This window comes from Lasioglossum baleicum, chromosome 4 (assembly GCF_051020765.1).
Source record: "Lasioglossum baleicum chromosome 4, iyLasBale1, whole genome shotgun sequence".
Taxonomy (NCBI): domain Eukaryota; kingdom Metazoa; phylum Arthropoda; class Insecta; order Hymenoptera; family Halictidae; genus Lasioglossum; species Lasioglossum baleicum.
The window spans coordinates 9,235,796-9,250,927 of record NC_134932.1 but is presented as its reverse complement, the minus strand read 5'-3'; the positions used below and the strand labels follow the sequence as shown (position 1 = coordinate 9,250,927).

The 15,132-nt window shown below is 46.1% G+C and overlaps 1 protein-coding gene across 4 annotated transcripts in view; it reads left to right on the top strand.

Moving 5' to 3' along the window:
• LOC143207983 (uncharacterized) overlaps positions 1 to 15,132 on the top strand; it is a 31,857-nt gene that overhangs the window by 10,328 nt on the left and 6,397 nt on the right. The window contains exons 2-6 of one of the 4 annotated variants that reach the window (XM_076421960.1): positions 10,586 to 11,539; positions 12,181 to 12,733; positions 13,395 to 13,648; positions 13,733 to 13,962; positions 14,735 to 14,872. In XM_076421960.1, the coding sequence (XP_076278075.1) occupies positions 10,586 to 11,539; positions 12,181 to 12,733; positions 13,395 to 13,648; positions 13,733 to 13,962; positions 14,735 to 14,872 (2,129 nt within the window). Of the gene's footprint in view, positions 1 to 10,585; positions 11,540 to 12,180; positions 12,734 to 13,364; positions 13,649 to 13,732; positions 13,963 to 14,734; positions 14,873 to 15,132 lie in introns of all 4 variants that reach the window. The other 3 variants (XM_076421961.1, XM_076421959.1, XM_076421958.1) reach the window with 3 other exon arrangements.

Below are 15,132 nucleotides of genomic sequence, written 5' to 3'. Positions count from 1 at the left end.
TCTATTTTGACCAGGAACATCCAAATTGTCATTTAAGTACTCAAATTGTGGCAATTGAACTAACTGAATACATAGCTGTTTCATTAAGGATATCGGAAAGACTAATGTGTCTACACGAGATATCACACACATCAAAAGTAAATATTTAAAAATTATTAATTAGAGTTGTGAACGGTCCTAAGCATTGCCAATTATATGTACAGCTATAAAAATCGTCTGTTGTCCGAGAGGATTTACGTACTTACCAGAAAAAAAGTCATAAAGATAAGTTCAAAATAAAAACTTTTTTTATTTTTATTATTATTATTTGTAATTAGTAAACAAAATTGTTTAAAATAAGTAGCAGTACAGGAACTGTCCTTTGAAGTAAATTGCAAATAAAACGCTTAAAATAGTAGGGTTGGCACCAGAATTGAAAAATAATTCGGAGCGCAAAGGGTTAAACGGCAATATTCCGAAAGTGAAAGTATGTGACACGCGGCGTTCTGCCTGACAACCACAGAATTGAGCATCGTAGTATAGCATCTACGTATTTACACAAAAAAGTCATGAAGATAAATTCGAAAGGCTGAAAAAAATAATGCAACTTAACCGATGTCCTATGTCAAAGCACATTAGAGATCAAAACTTTAAACGGCAATAATTTCGAAAGTGAAATTATGTGCCGTGCGGCGTTCTTCCTGACATCCACAGATTTCATCACCGCAGCACCGTTGCCACATTACCGAGGAGCTACCGTTGTCAATGCGTTTCTTTATGCTAACAGAAACCGATTAGAGGAAAAATCTAGTTAAGTGTCGGAGCCTCGAACAGCATGAAAAGTAAAGTTTGTCGTTGCAGACTAACGCAGGGTTAACGGAAGATGAGTTGAGAGAGGAGAGAGAGGAGGGACGGTGTGCGTCGCCATTACGCAAGGCCACCGAGTGGCTGCGTGTACGGTGTCACCTTGCTGTTCGCGATGTTCCTGCCCACGCACGGTACCGCTACGCAAACGTTTGTCTCCGCACAAGCGCGTTCACGTTCACAGCGAGACGAGTATTTATCTCTGTGTGTGCCGATCGTTCGAATTTACTCAAATCTCTGCATCCTCAAAGAGTTTCTCCGCAACGATCGCTTCCACATAATGCATATCGAGTCCATTGTATAATACATACACGTCGGCCTCATATGAAAATTACCCAACTCCAAAAAGTGACTTTTACAGGAGGCGAAAAGAAACGATTTAAAACGAAACTATTTAGCTTTATACGGAGATTTTTTCAAACTGTGTTTATAGTACTTAGACACTAATTAAAGCAGTTAACCCCTTGCCGTACCATTTTCTTTACAGTTCCAGTGATTCTTTATGCAGAAAAATGTCGTAGGAGGGAAAAGAAAATGTATATTTGTTGTATGGCTACATTTATTTCAATGCTTAGATATTGACTTAATTAATATTAAGGCTTAAATTAGACTCTTAAAAACCTTCATCACGAGTCTGGCTCGGCAAAATACGGCAAGGGGTTAACAAGAACAACTACCCTGAAACCGTATAAATTGAAGTACCCAACAAGGCGAAGCTGAATATCCAATTTTTATAAAAAATGGTTTTAGGCAGTTTTCATACGAGGCTGACAATAAGGGTCTTATTCGGGACTATCGAATCGTCACCGTGCTCGACTTTCTCGACGCGACTTCTTGGCCCGTGCGAGAAACGTTGCCGATTTTCAACGCTTCACCGACCTCGGAACAATCGAATTTTTTCGCAGCCGCCGAGCGCGATCGAGAAACGACAATCGCACCGTGTCTCATTTAATTCAAGGTATCGGAACAATATCGTTGTTGTATGGGTTGTCGTCCGCGATTCTGCATTCTTGTACAGGCAGTCACACCCTGTCGGCGACAGTGTCGTGTTGCGTCAGACAGTTCGTTTTTGCGCGTCTTGTTTTGTCACAGATCGGGTCACGTATTCTTCTTCTGATTATCATTTTTGACCGAGCCCGATCGACGACACCTGTCCTTGAGAATGTCCTCGATAAAAAGATTACCCCTTTGCAACCCTCGTCCCTCGGTTCAGCGTGTCCTTTCTTCGACAATAATGAAAGGGTGGATGCGCCGGCAGGTTTTCTCGACTGTGAACCTGTCGCGTTACGAGACTGGCACATTAGAAACCTATTAGGAACGGGTTGCGGCCCGTGTCCCCGTAATTATAGAACGATTACGCGGAAATTGTTCTTGCGCTAACGAGTCGGCCGATTCCTACAGACCCAAGAAAGTTACCCCGGCTGTGTTAACTAGGGATGGGATCAAGTACCTCGCAGACAGGTTCGAACTTTGATTGATTGAATTCGAACTCTCTATAAGTACTTCGAAAAATAGAAATAGTACTCCTAAGTATACTCGAACCTATGCCAGACAGTTTCGAACCTTTTACAAGTACTTTCGTGAACGGAAATAATACTTGCAAGTATACATATGCGAATCTTGGTCGAACAGATTCGAAACTTTTATGAATATCGTTTTATGAATACCGGAAATTCTCTGATTTTTCTAATCTTTCTTTTTTTTACCATTAAAATCAATTATGTTGCCCTCTAATGCATAATTTAATTCAACATGTATAACTATAAATTTCATAATCCATCGGAAATATTATTCTTAAATAGTTACGAATTTAATAAAGATAGTGCTTAAAACCTACTATGCAGTTCTGATTTCCAAGATTCGAGTACTACTTGTGAAAGATTCGATTCCTTTCAACATCGAAGTACTTACAAGTATTTTTTCGAAACTTGTAAGTACTCATTCCGAGGTTCGATATCAGGTTCTATATAAAATGAATACTTTTCAAATATAATCATCGAGACATTATTGCTTTTAAGTAGTAATCGAAACCAATGAACTCTCTGCGTGTGGGGTGCAAATGCGCCCCAGACTGACAGAAACGGAAATAAAAATTTTCAAACATTTTCTAGAAGTGCTATCTCTGATATGTTTCGAGTTCTTTTAAGTGTTGTATACTTATCTTTGAAAAATCAATAAAATTTCACCAATTTTTCCTTTCTTTTTGATACAAAAGAATGTGCAGGTCCGATTACTCTCCCCCGCCCCCTCCTGTACACGGTTAACATTAGAATAGCATTAAATTATATTCATAATTTGCCATTGGATCTTTACTATTTCTGACAAAATCTTCCAATTTTTAAATTCGTTAGATAAATTAAATACACAGAGTGAAGATTGATCCTCTCGAACAGTTTGGTAAATCCCGTCCAGTTTGAGAAACGCGAAAGAAAACAGTTTACATCCAGTCGCTTCTTCCGTTCGTTCGCATAAATTGAGAACAATAAATGCGACGATCTGTCCGTCTATAACAACAACGATTATTCCGTCTACGGTGGCCAGTCGCACACCTGTATCACGCCGCTCGGTTCGAGCCTAAATCACAAGTGCATTCCTCGAATTCATTCAGACGCTCGGAAACCTGTCCTCCGATCACGAGTGGGTCCTCGATCCTCCATTCCATCCGCTTTATAATCCACAGCCGAGGGTTCGTCGACCCTGCAAATAATAGCCCAGGTTCCTGAACAGCCTATTATAATAGTACACCTATCCACAGAACACACGAACATCTGACTCATCCCAACGTGTGTAACCGAACTCGAAGCTTGAGAGTCTTCCTCTTTGAATTTTCTACCGTTTCGCGAACGAGTGACGCACAAAACTGCAAAAAATATTAACGACCTTCTCTTTCATGTATAATGTATAGTTTGTCCAACGTCGCGAGGCAGTAAACGTAAACATAGCAGTCACTAGACTGCGACAGAGTTGAAGTGTTACTCTTCTCATTGTTAGACAACTAATCCTTAGCACTCGAGCGGTGATTATGAGGCGCCACTAAAAATTGCTGTACCATTATTCGAAATATTGTTTACATTATTAGATATGTTGGTATCTAATCAATTATTAAACATTTAAGTATTGTATGAGGTATTATATTAATTTCGTAGCCCCACCACCTTTAAAAAATCATTGAGGATGTAAATACTCTAGATCGGAAGAAATGTTTAATTTTCGATTTAAAATAGCTCCGAGTGCAAAGGGCTAATAAAGTTCGTTAACCCTCATACGCTCCTCAAGAATAATGCTGCATAAAAGAGACTGGGATAATAATTCACCCATAGTTACCTCTACACGTGAAATCAACCAATTATGTTCCATTTGTAACGTCACATTTTAAAGAAATACATCTCACAACATAGACATAAAGGGCTCAATGATTTTACAGTATGTGAAAATAGTAAATGGGTGAAATCTCACCCTGAGGATCGTATAAGGATTAAAGTTGTAAGAAAAGATGTTCAGAAGATTCGATGAATAAAAGCCAAAGGTACGTGTTCATCTGATAGTTTCTGTCGATAAAAATGCAAATAAAGAATGTTTGCATTGATTGCAAGCCACAGGAGCCAAATGGAAATTTCCTTCTTCTTTTAATTGTCTTATTAAGCTGCAATTAATATACTGATGTCCTTAGATCTTCGTAATTCGTCCACTGCTTTAAATTGCATGTGCCTGTTTTTATCATAAATGCATAAAATCCGCAGTTTAGTAATGACGAAGGTTCCTGCCGGCTCCGCTGGTATCCGAAACGAATGGGGGAAGGAAAACCTGGAGGGGAAAAGAGGATTCGAGGGAGTGGTCGGGGACGTAAGTAGGTCGTCCGACGCCGAGGCTAGTTCGCGTTCGATCGAACAGCCAGCCGAGAACCCCCTGCCTCGTGAGAGGCCAATGGCAGACCATGGGGCGCTTCTCCCTCCGGAACCCTCTCCAATCTCGACGTTCGACCAACCGGCTTCGCGAGTCGATGAACCGCGAAGCCGATAAAACCGAAAACCCGCTATCAAGATCTCGGGGCCATTGCTCGAAATCTTGCCTTTCATCACCGACTGGGGCTTGTTACGTTTCCGAGAAGCTTCGACTCTTCAAAGATTTGAAGGAACGAAGGGAACTTCCAAGTGTAAAATATAAACAAAAAAAAAACATTTGACATAATTTGCACAGACTGTAAAAAATAAAAAAAACATCTTTAATCCGAAGCTTTGAAACCTCGACTCTCATCACTAGACTGCGGATCTTTACGCTTTATTTATGGCTTCTGAAAACGTTCAAAACAGGAAAGAATTTAGTGGAATTTTTATTTCTTTGAGATCTGCAAAGGCTACCACACTGGAAATAAGATTGTATTTTATTCCACTTTCTTACAATTCGACTACGAAAATTGAAAATTGCGTAAAAACATCCGCAATCTACTCTTCACCTTCGTAATTTAAAAAATCGAATCTTCGAAATCTTCGACCTCCGAAGGAAAGGAACAGCATCAACTACCACTATACATGTTTGAGCTTCAAATCCAAAGACGGCCCTCGCTGGCTACCAGATGTGATTTCAGATTTTTCCGAGTCGCGACTCGGTCCGCGGAAAGACGCTCGAACGCTACGTCACGGTGGTCGTCACGATGCTCCGTTCAGCCCGTTACTTTTTAACGTCGAACCCCGTTCGGACGATCGTTGTTCGTATTCTCGCTCGCCTTGGACCATATCTTCGCGGCGATCGAGTTCGCGGAGCCCCGATTTTAAATGGCACCGTCCATGTACACCGGGGGCCCAGCCGCCTCGACCAGAATGTAGCGAGCAGCTTATTATTGCGATCTCTTTGTCTCGTCCCGTGGCCCAGTGATTCCAACGAACAAGAGAAAGAGAGAACGAGAGAGAGAGAGAGAGAGAGAGAGAGAAGGGAAGGGGTCGGGATTTATGGGACGGGATCGAGCAAACGCGATAGAAATCGAACGGCGGCGCGACTCGGGCTCTACACTGCATAAGCTGCACTTGGCCGTGAGCGCGCAATGCCACTGCACACCATAGCAAACCACAGGCACACACCGTTCTCCCGTGGCAATTGCAATTTCTTTCTCCTGGTCCCCCGCATTCCTCCGTTCTCGTGATTCCATCCTCACCGAACGCAACGAACACCTACGGTTATCTTCGAATCTCATGCTCGTTAGTCGAAACGGAGGTCTCTCCACGTTCCTCGCCTCTCCCACCCCCTTCTCGAAACACACTCGAGGAAATCCTGAGGGACGTACAAGAGAAAGGAAACCATAACCAAGCGGATCGTTTGTTTGTTCCACCAATTTCTGTGTGCCAACGAGAACGGCAACCAAGCGTCGCGTTACAGGTTGTTTCTGTAAAACACCGTGCGCTGTTATGTCTATTAGGGTGGATCTTATTTTCGACTTTTCTTCAGTTGTTCCAAATAATTGCAAAAGAATCTGTGCAAAGAGAACGCTCGTTCGAAGGAACAGTAACCAAGCGTCGCTTTACACGTTGTTTTTGTAAAAGAAACACAAGTGGCTCTTATTTTCAACTTTTGTTGAGCTGTTTCAGATAATTAGAAAAAATCTGTGCAAAGTTTAAACTCGATCGGATAACGTGATCCTAGTTGCGTAATCGGAGGATGGATTTAAAGCGGAAAGCATCGGAGGAACAACAGGATCCGAGCGGTATCTCCTTGATTATTCCCGTTCTCGAAAATCGGTGGGTGCATCGTCGGTTCCTTGAGGTTCCTGATCCCCGTCCGAGGATAACAGTTGAACGGCTGAACAGCTCGAAACCTCTGGGCTCTTATCCACGGACACGGACACTGACGCAAACGCGGACTTGGGGGGCTTGGAATGGCCGTGGCTTTAACCTCGGCGGGGAGCTGGGAGCCGAGAGCTGGAAGCTCGTTCCTGCCGACTCGACTCGAAGTACCGGTTCTTACTTCTTTTTCTCGCAGTCTCCCTTTCTTCCTCCGCGCCGCACACTGAGACAGAACCCGACGCCGATTAAAAATCAATTTTCCTGATTTTTCGAATTAAACAGACCCCCCCCCCCCCCGCGTCTACCTCGGGAGCACCAGCTTCGTCGCAGTGCGGAAACCTTCATCATTTGACTATTTCACCTTCTAGAAAATCTATATGTATCGGAAAATAACGTTTCAAGATTTTTAGTCTGCAATTATTGAGATTGTAAAAATGCACCCACGAGGGTTATTCAACAACATGAACGAAAGAAATGATTTTCTTTGGATATATAATATCTTGAAAGAAAAATAGCTAAAAATGGGGATAGCCACGTTCTCATTATTTTTATATAGTAATGTAAAACAGTCACTTTAAAGATGCATGAGGAATTATTCAACAACATTTGTTTCTTTGGATACACATTGAAAGAAAAATAGCTAAAAATTGGGATAGACACATTTTACAAAGTAATGTGAAATAGTCGCTTTTAATGGTCCGTAAAATGCAGGACCGGTTGCAACGAACGCTGGGCGCGATACAGAAGATCGCGACACGGCGCGGCGTTCGCTTGTGAAAAGTTTGCGAACATCGCGAATGGAAGCAGCAGGGGTAATGGATTTTCGATCACGCTGCGAAATCCTTTTGTCCCGCCGCGGTGCGCGTTCGCGAAGAACGCAAACGATAGGGAACAGTGGGGTACGAGGAGGAGAGAAGGACGAGTCGAGGGACAAAGAGAGACTTCCTGCGACCGCGATGCGAGCAAAGAAAGACGAAGAGAGAGAGATCGGTACGCCGGTCACGAAGCTCCCGCCGGTATTTATAGCGCGGCCCCATGGTCGGACCTGTTCCAGGGATTTCAGAGGAGAATCTCACGTACCGGTCGACTCTTTTCTGGCCGAAGGTTGCTCAACCGCGCGGAACCGCCATTTTGGTGTCTCTCCTTCTGCTGGTTAGCTCTTCGGTTTGGACGGGCGTGACGCAACCGCGTTGCGTAAAGGCGACGCGTTAGAATATTGCGGTGTCTGTCGTGATGGCGAGCCGAATCGTGATCTCGAAACCCGTTGGCCGCCGATCCCAAATCTATTCGGTTCGGCTCGACTCGGCTCGGCTCGTCGTCCTCAGGGTCGTGATACTTTCGCGAACTTGTAGCGATAGTTGTCGGTGAAATTTCAGAGATCTTCCGTTTGGTAATTTCTCAATATTCGCGCTCGAGAGATCCAAGGGCGTTCTCGATCTCTGTTTGTTCGATGCTGCAAGATGAAACCTTGAAACAGGACTGATTTGTCGAAAGCGAGCAACACGATAGAGGAAAAGGCTATCCTTGCGGCCGATTCGGCGCACAGACACACGAAGAAAGAGATGCGATGTGGAAAGGTGCGGTTAACGCGCGCACGTGCTCGCAAAAACGGCGTGTCCTCGCACGGTCGCGGTCGGTTTCCTGATTTCCGCTCGAGCGACTTCACCGCGCCGTCGCGCCGCGCCAGTCGACACGGTGTCCTCGTGCTCCATTCGCGAACCACCCGGTCTGTGTCAAAGTCAAGAGAACGCCGCTCGGAGAAAATTGCACGCCTTCGGACGGCCGATCCTGTCGATCCTGTCGATCCAGCCGATTCGAGAGTCGAGAGTGTAATTGCCCGTCCGACTGTCCTTGAGGGGCGGTCTCCACTCGTCTCGGCTCGTCGCGTTTTACCTCGCTGGAAGTATGATTGCACGCGAACCACGGGGGCTTCGAGGGGACCTCGCTCCTCGTAGGACTCGTTCCCGTCGAAAGCAGCTTAGCTTTTCGTCTACCATCCTCCACATTGGTGCCTTTCGATTCGACCGAGCTCCGAATTAGTCCTTGTCTGTTTTTTTTCCTCCGAATTTTCGGGAACATTTCACTTTGAGAACATTTTAACGTTCACAAGAACCCTTCCCGCTTCGAGAGAGAAACGAGAGAACGGGTACAGGTTGATTTATACTATTCTCGTAAATATTCTTCAATGCATTTGGACAGAAGTGTTGGTACGAGTCTGTGTGGTTCCCCGCTACGGTAGGTATAAAAACACTTCCATTCAAATGCATCGAAGAATACCTGTCTGGTCGGATACGTTCTGTGTCTGTGCGGATGGTATAAGTCGATCTTAAGACAACGAACGGTGCAACGGAGACAGAGAAGTGCAAATAATCGAGCCGGTTGGAAGAGATTGCGACAGAGGGGAGATCGAATCGAGTGCCCTTCAACACCCACGGGAGCAGCGGTCTCGTCGAGAACCGAGCTTTTTAATGGCGGGTTCGCGGTTGCTCTCGCTCGGGATATCTTTGTCGAGCGGAGGACGAATTACGAGGCGACGCGCGAAGGACGCGCGGAAAGAGACTAGCATACGGTACCCAGGAACCCTCTCAAGGCTGCTCGTAAATTCAGGGTACCGCCGCGCCGACTCGTCGGTACGTGTGCGCGCTTGGCCATGAGCGTGCGCCCATATTATAACCGTTCTCTGATCGCGTATTCGCGAAGCGTCGCAGACGCTCGATCGTTTCGTACTGTCGAGCTTGGATTCCCGAATCTCTGCTATGAGAGCCCCCTCACTGCCCGTAGATCCTTGAACCTCGATGCTTTCTATGCGACAGCGCCGCTTCCTCTCGTCTATTCATTCGTGCAGAATTTTCGCAACAGCAGATACTCTCTTTTCTCATTTATGTAGAGCAGAGCTGCCCAACACGCCTGTTAACCCCTTGCCGTATTTTAACGAGTCAGACTCGTCATGAAGATTTGAACAGCGTCTAACAAATATGAGTGTTACGCGTTTGTTTTCAGATGAAATTTGATTCGTTTGTAATCAATATTTAAGCATTAAAGTAAATGTAGCCATACAAAAAATACAAATTTTCTTTTCCTTTCTACAACATTTTTGGGGACAAAGACGTTTTAGTGACTGTAACTGGTCAAATGACCGGTTCTATATTTTTCATGAATGAAATGATGAGAAATCTCATTATTCAAGCACACATTGTGATCACAATTGGACAAAATCGAACTAAATAGGGCATTGTCATTTTTGTCAGCGGAAACATCTTAATCGCTTTTAGTGCTCGCTAGGTTTAGTGTTAACGGGCAAGGGCGCCCGTCGATGCCAGTGGGCAAAGCTACGGGCTAGTGACTTGGAGGTTAGAGATAATCTTAGGCATAAAGATGTGCAGCCTAGTCATCACACACATTATTTCATCTTAAAATAATTTTTAAAATTCTTGCTAATCCAATATTCCACTCAATCTCGACGTAACCTGCAATCGGTCTGTCACCGTGTTCAGCGAGTAACGACAATGCGTGTGACCATTGGTTGCATGCCATTGGTTCTGCATGTCCTGTGTATGCTCGGAACAAGAAAATCGCTGCCGGTACAGGTAGACACAAAGCAGCTCTGATGTAGAGTACAAAATCCGAGTATGTATTTACGTTTCCGGCGAGACGGTAGAAAAACAAAGAGACACCGTAGGTGCGGAAGGTCGAGGCGTAACGGCCGAAAATCGAGCAGAGACGACGAGTCGAAATTGACGTGTCGGAGTGAGCGGTTCACTGTGAGTGAAATGTAAACCAATAACAGGCGACAATTCTTTCGAATTTCCTTGACAGCACTCCACAGAGTGGTTCCAAATAATTGAAAAGAATCTGTGCGAAGTTTCGAAGCGCCCACAGGTAACGGGCAAACGTGACCGAAACGGATAAAAGATGAAACTATTTCTTAGGGGGACGCGAAGTAAATGGATTATCTTATCTGTCCTTAGATCGCGAGAAAACAGAGGACGACCGAGCGACGACGCCGGAATCTCTACGCAGCACAAGTCCGGTAGCGTCGCCGCCTCCGCAATGGCAATCGAGCAGCAACAATAGCAGCGGCAGTAACAACAGTAGCAGTGTATCGACGCCACAATCGAGCAGCGCGCCCCCGCGACGTTTCATCTCCAGCATCCTTGGCGGTGATGTACCCTACGGGAGCAGAGGTCACGTCCTGACCAGGGCGGAACGAAAGGAGTACAGTAGTCCGCCGATCGCGCCATCCTCCAGCGATGCTTCTCAATTCATTGGAAAATCGGAGAAGCTGGTGCTGCCGAGACCAACCACCCCTCCAAAGACGCCGCGAGTCGAGCCCCCGACAAGAGTGTCGGTGATCCAGAGGGTTCCTTCGCAGAGCCAATCAGCTTCCCGGAGGGAGGACAAACTAGAAATACCGCAGACTCAGGAACCGGAACAGGAACAGCCGATCGATTATGCGGTGCCTAAGAGGAAAGAGGAGGACGAGGAACGAGGCCGAGAGGGTGCGAAGGTGTCTCGCACGATTGGTAACTCGATCGCGAGGCCTTTGCTAGCCATGAGACTGTCCGGGCCGCAGGTGGTGCACGCAGCGGCGGGCCACGGGAGATCTTCAGGGTCTGGGGGTAACGGTGGCTCCGGATCTGGCTCCGGAGGTGGTTCAGCCGGCTCCGGAAACTCGTCGTCCTCGAATTCCGCCGGAAGCGGCGGCTATTGCAGTGGCGGCGGAGCAGTTACCGGTGGAAGCGGGGGCGGAGGAGCTGTAGGCGGTGGCGCCGGTGCTGGTGGGATGAATCCTGGCGGAAACGGCGGCCGAGGCAACTACGGACCCAGCTCGCCGCCCACAGGATCCCTGCCACCCTTCTACGAGTCCCTGAAGGGTGGCAACAACCTGGCTAACTTCGCCAACCAGTACAACAGCACGCAAGGTAATCGTCGTTCTTTTCAGATACACGTACAGGGTGTCTGAAAATTATATACATTGGTTTTGCACTCGAAGTTCACCCTTTCGCAAGTCAAATACTACCTTTTGTAAATCAGTTTCATTCGTTAAGAACATTTATTTAGACACGCGTGAACGGTATCGTTATTCTGAGAAAAACGCGAGACTCGGTACTCGATACGCTTCGATAAATACATCGAACGTGTTCGAACGTACAAGAATATACCATAATATACCAGATTATACTAGAATATACCAGAATATTATACGTAAAATGCCTAGGGTTGGGATGGGATCCGCAAAAAAAAATGTTGTTCAAGCGGGGGGCCCCGGACTACATAAGTTTAAGAACCACTGTACTAGAGTATACTAGAGAATATACCAGAAAATGCTAGAATATATTCCATAACATATTTCATATTCTTCGTTCATATTACAACATACACTCTTTGGACGCAGACGATTTTTTCTTATTAAAGGATCTATATATTAAATAAAAATGGCACTTCCTAATTTTTTCTAATGTGGAGAACATGTAAATCAGTCACGGGGCGACACCCTGTACACCCCGCTTCGAAGCTTTCAGAGAATTCGACGAGCTAACACGTTCCCATGATTGTTGTGCAGGGAACGGGTACCTGACGCCATCGCCGACGGTGGGCATGGAGTGCGACACGGGTCAGCAGGACGTGAACTCGCAGCACTCGCAGTACAACGCGCAGGAGGGGAAGCAATACTCCCTTCTGCAGAACGTGTGCGCGACCTACGGTCTCACGCTGAAAGAGGAGGAAGACTTTTCCCCGTACAAGATACAGCCGAACGACTTGCTGTCGGGACAGTACGGCGCCTACGACATGACAGACACGGGGATGATGGTGGACATGGTAACGGGCGCCGTGGTCGATCCCCTGCAGTTCACCGCGACACTCACGTTCAGCTCGCCTTCGGATCACACGGCGCTCTTGGAGAGTCTCAGCGACGCCGCGGACCTCTTCTTGCCGAAGTTACAGGCTGAGGATGGTGGCAACGATCTTCTCGAGGATTCGTTGCATTCCCCCGCCTCGGCCGGAAGCGGAATCGGACAGGACGCTGCTGGACAAATGACCACCCCCGTCGAACCAAGCGTAGACCCCTTCCCCGAGCACAGCATGGCCCTCACCAGGGGCTTCGACACCTCCAGGTAAGGGTTGATCAGCGGGAGAGGAAACGAACACCGTGATCGCCATTCGCGATCAATCGCACAGTGCTCCGAAACGCCGAAAAACTGGCCATGCATTGAAAACAATAGAAGAACACTAGAGTCCTTTCTAAAAGTACCATGTACTTGGGGTCGATGATCATGAATTGATAATGTTAGATTTTACATTTCAACCAACCGTTTGTTTTAATTTTTTATTAATTTTTTATATCTATCTAAGAATTATAAACGATTTTCTATCCGTGAACTAGCCTCTTTATGCAAAATGAAACTGTTCTGCATTTATTATGGGAAGCAGGAATAAAATAAGAATTGATTTCATCGCTGAACGACTTCGTTGCATTCGAAACAAACATTACATTCTCATACTTCACCCAACCAAGAACGAAGGAAAACGGAACGAAAGATATAATTCAGCAATGTTCAAATGAAATCTTGAAGCCAATTTTTACAGTTTCTTTGTAGTTTGACGTATAACCACCACTCACATCATCAAAATTATTTACTTGGAAAAACAGTGCTATGACCAGCTTTCCGACGCGCGACGGTTCGAAACACCGTGGGTCGTTACCCGTGCGTACGTAATGCGAATGCGAAACATGTCTTTGTTCAGGCACTACACGGCAGCTCCTCAACATTTCAGCACCTCGAAATTAGGACTGAGCTACGGAAACGAGTCGGGCTATCAGACGGTGTCGAAGGAGCGTACCGAGCTCGGTCTTCACATCAACCAGAACCATCAGCACCAGTCCGAGCCGCAGCTGCAGCAGCTCCAGATACAGGTGCAGCTGCAGCAACAACAACAACAACAGCAACAACAACAGGGTACGACTACCTCGCCGCATCAGCAGCAACACCAGGGACTGCTTAGTCCTGGCTTGAGCTTTAGCGGCAGCGGTTAGTGTTTTTGCTTTTTCCCACCGTATTATTCTAACACTGAAGTCCCTGACCGATTAAACAATTTACGATATTGGTTTCAAGGTCTGGAACTAGACTCAGGTAGCAGCGTGGGTGGAAGTCTGCCCAGTCCGGGAGCTGCGAGCTGCTCGTTGGACGCAGCATCGAGCAGCACGTCGCCATCTTGCGCGCTGATGGAACACGCGGCCAGCCCTTCGGGAACGGTGTCTTCAGCATCTGTAAACTCCGTGCAACCGACAGGACAGGTCGGAGAACCACCGCTGACGCAACGGGTCGGTGTACTACAGCAAAGGGTAAGCACCCGAAATTGAAACAGGCAAACGCATACCTCTCGATCTTCGACGGTCGCTTACCGACCGTCCCCCGGTCTCTATAGCGATGCTGCTCCGCGCGTTTCTTGATCAACATATTCTCCAAGGAGGTAGACTCGTTTCCAGGATTGCAAGGGTGCCGGATGCGCCCTCTCATTTCTCAATAATGTAAAGATGGGGACTTTCAAAAGTCAAACGCGCTAGATAAAGGGTCAGTCTAGGTCGCGATCGCCCTCAAAAGTCCTATTTTCACGTTTACGAGGCGTAATTTGCAAAAATAGAAAAAATAGGACTTTTGAGGGCGATCGCGGCCTAGATTCATCTTCTATCCAGCGCTTTCACTACTGAAAAACGAGAAATATCTGAGAAATGAGAAGCCGCGTGTAGATACCTTGACATTCTCGTTGCACCTATTCAAAATAGCTACATATCAATTGAAATTAGTCACTGAAAGCTGATTTATCAGCACTGAGTTAGTCTCACCCGGTTCGTGCAATGATACGAATTTAAGGTTTTAAAGAAATTTCATTAAATCTCGTAGATGCGCAAAAGGGTGTGACTCAAAGTTTTGCGGAGGGATTAATCTTCGGAGAGTACGACTTTAAGCAGCAGTCTATGTATCGCAGTGGTTTTCGTCGAATTATGCAATGCCCAATCAAATTGGGTGCTTCATCCACACTAGTAATATATCGACGATTGAGTCTCAACCACGTGGCGAGAGCGGTGGTGTTTATGTTGGTTTTTCGTGCTTCAGCTGGGGCTACCGGGCGACTGTCAACTCGAGTTTGTCAACGGTGGCCACGGGATCAAGAATCCATTGGCAATCGAGGGTCAGAGACAGGCGGCAGCTAATCGCGATGAGGAGAGGGCAGCTCGACCTCCACCTGGCAAGGTAAACGTCATTCTGGAACGCCTTTCCTCGCCATACGTTAACAGTTTTTATTACCCGAGGCGTGATCTCCCGCATTCTTCGATTTCGAGCGATCCTAACACGCCTAGATTCGAGTTTCCGATTAGAACAGAGCTGTCGATCGGTGGGTGAACTAGAATGTTCTATCAATCCAACAGCTTGCCTCGTAACCGAACAAAACTGTTAGCTCGTTCGGAAAGTAATTTCGTTTTTCTTGTAGAGATGCTATTGGTTCCATTTGT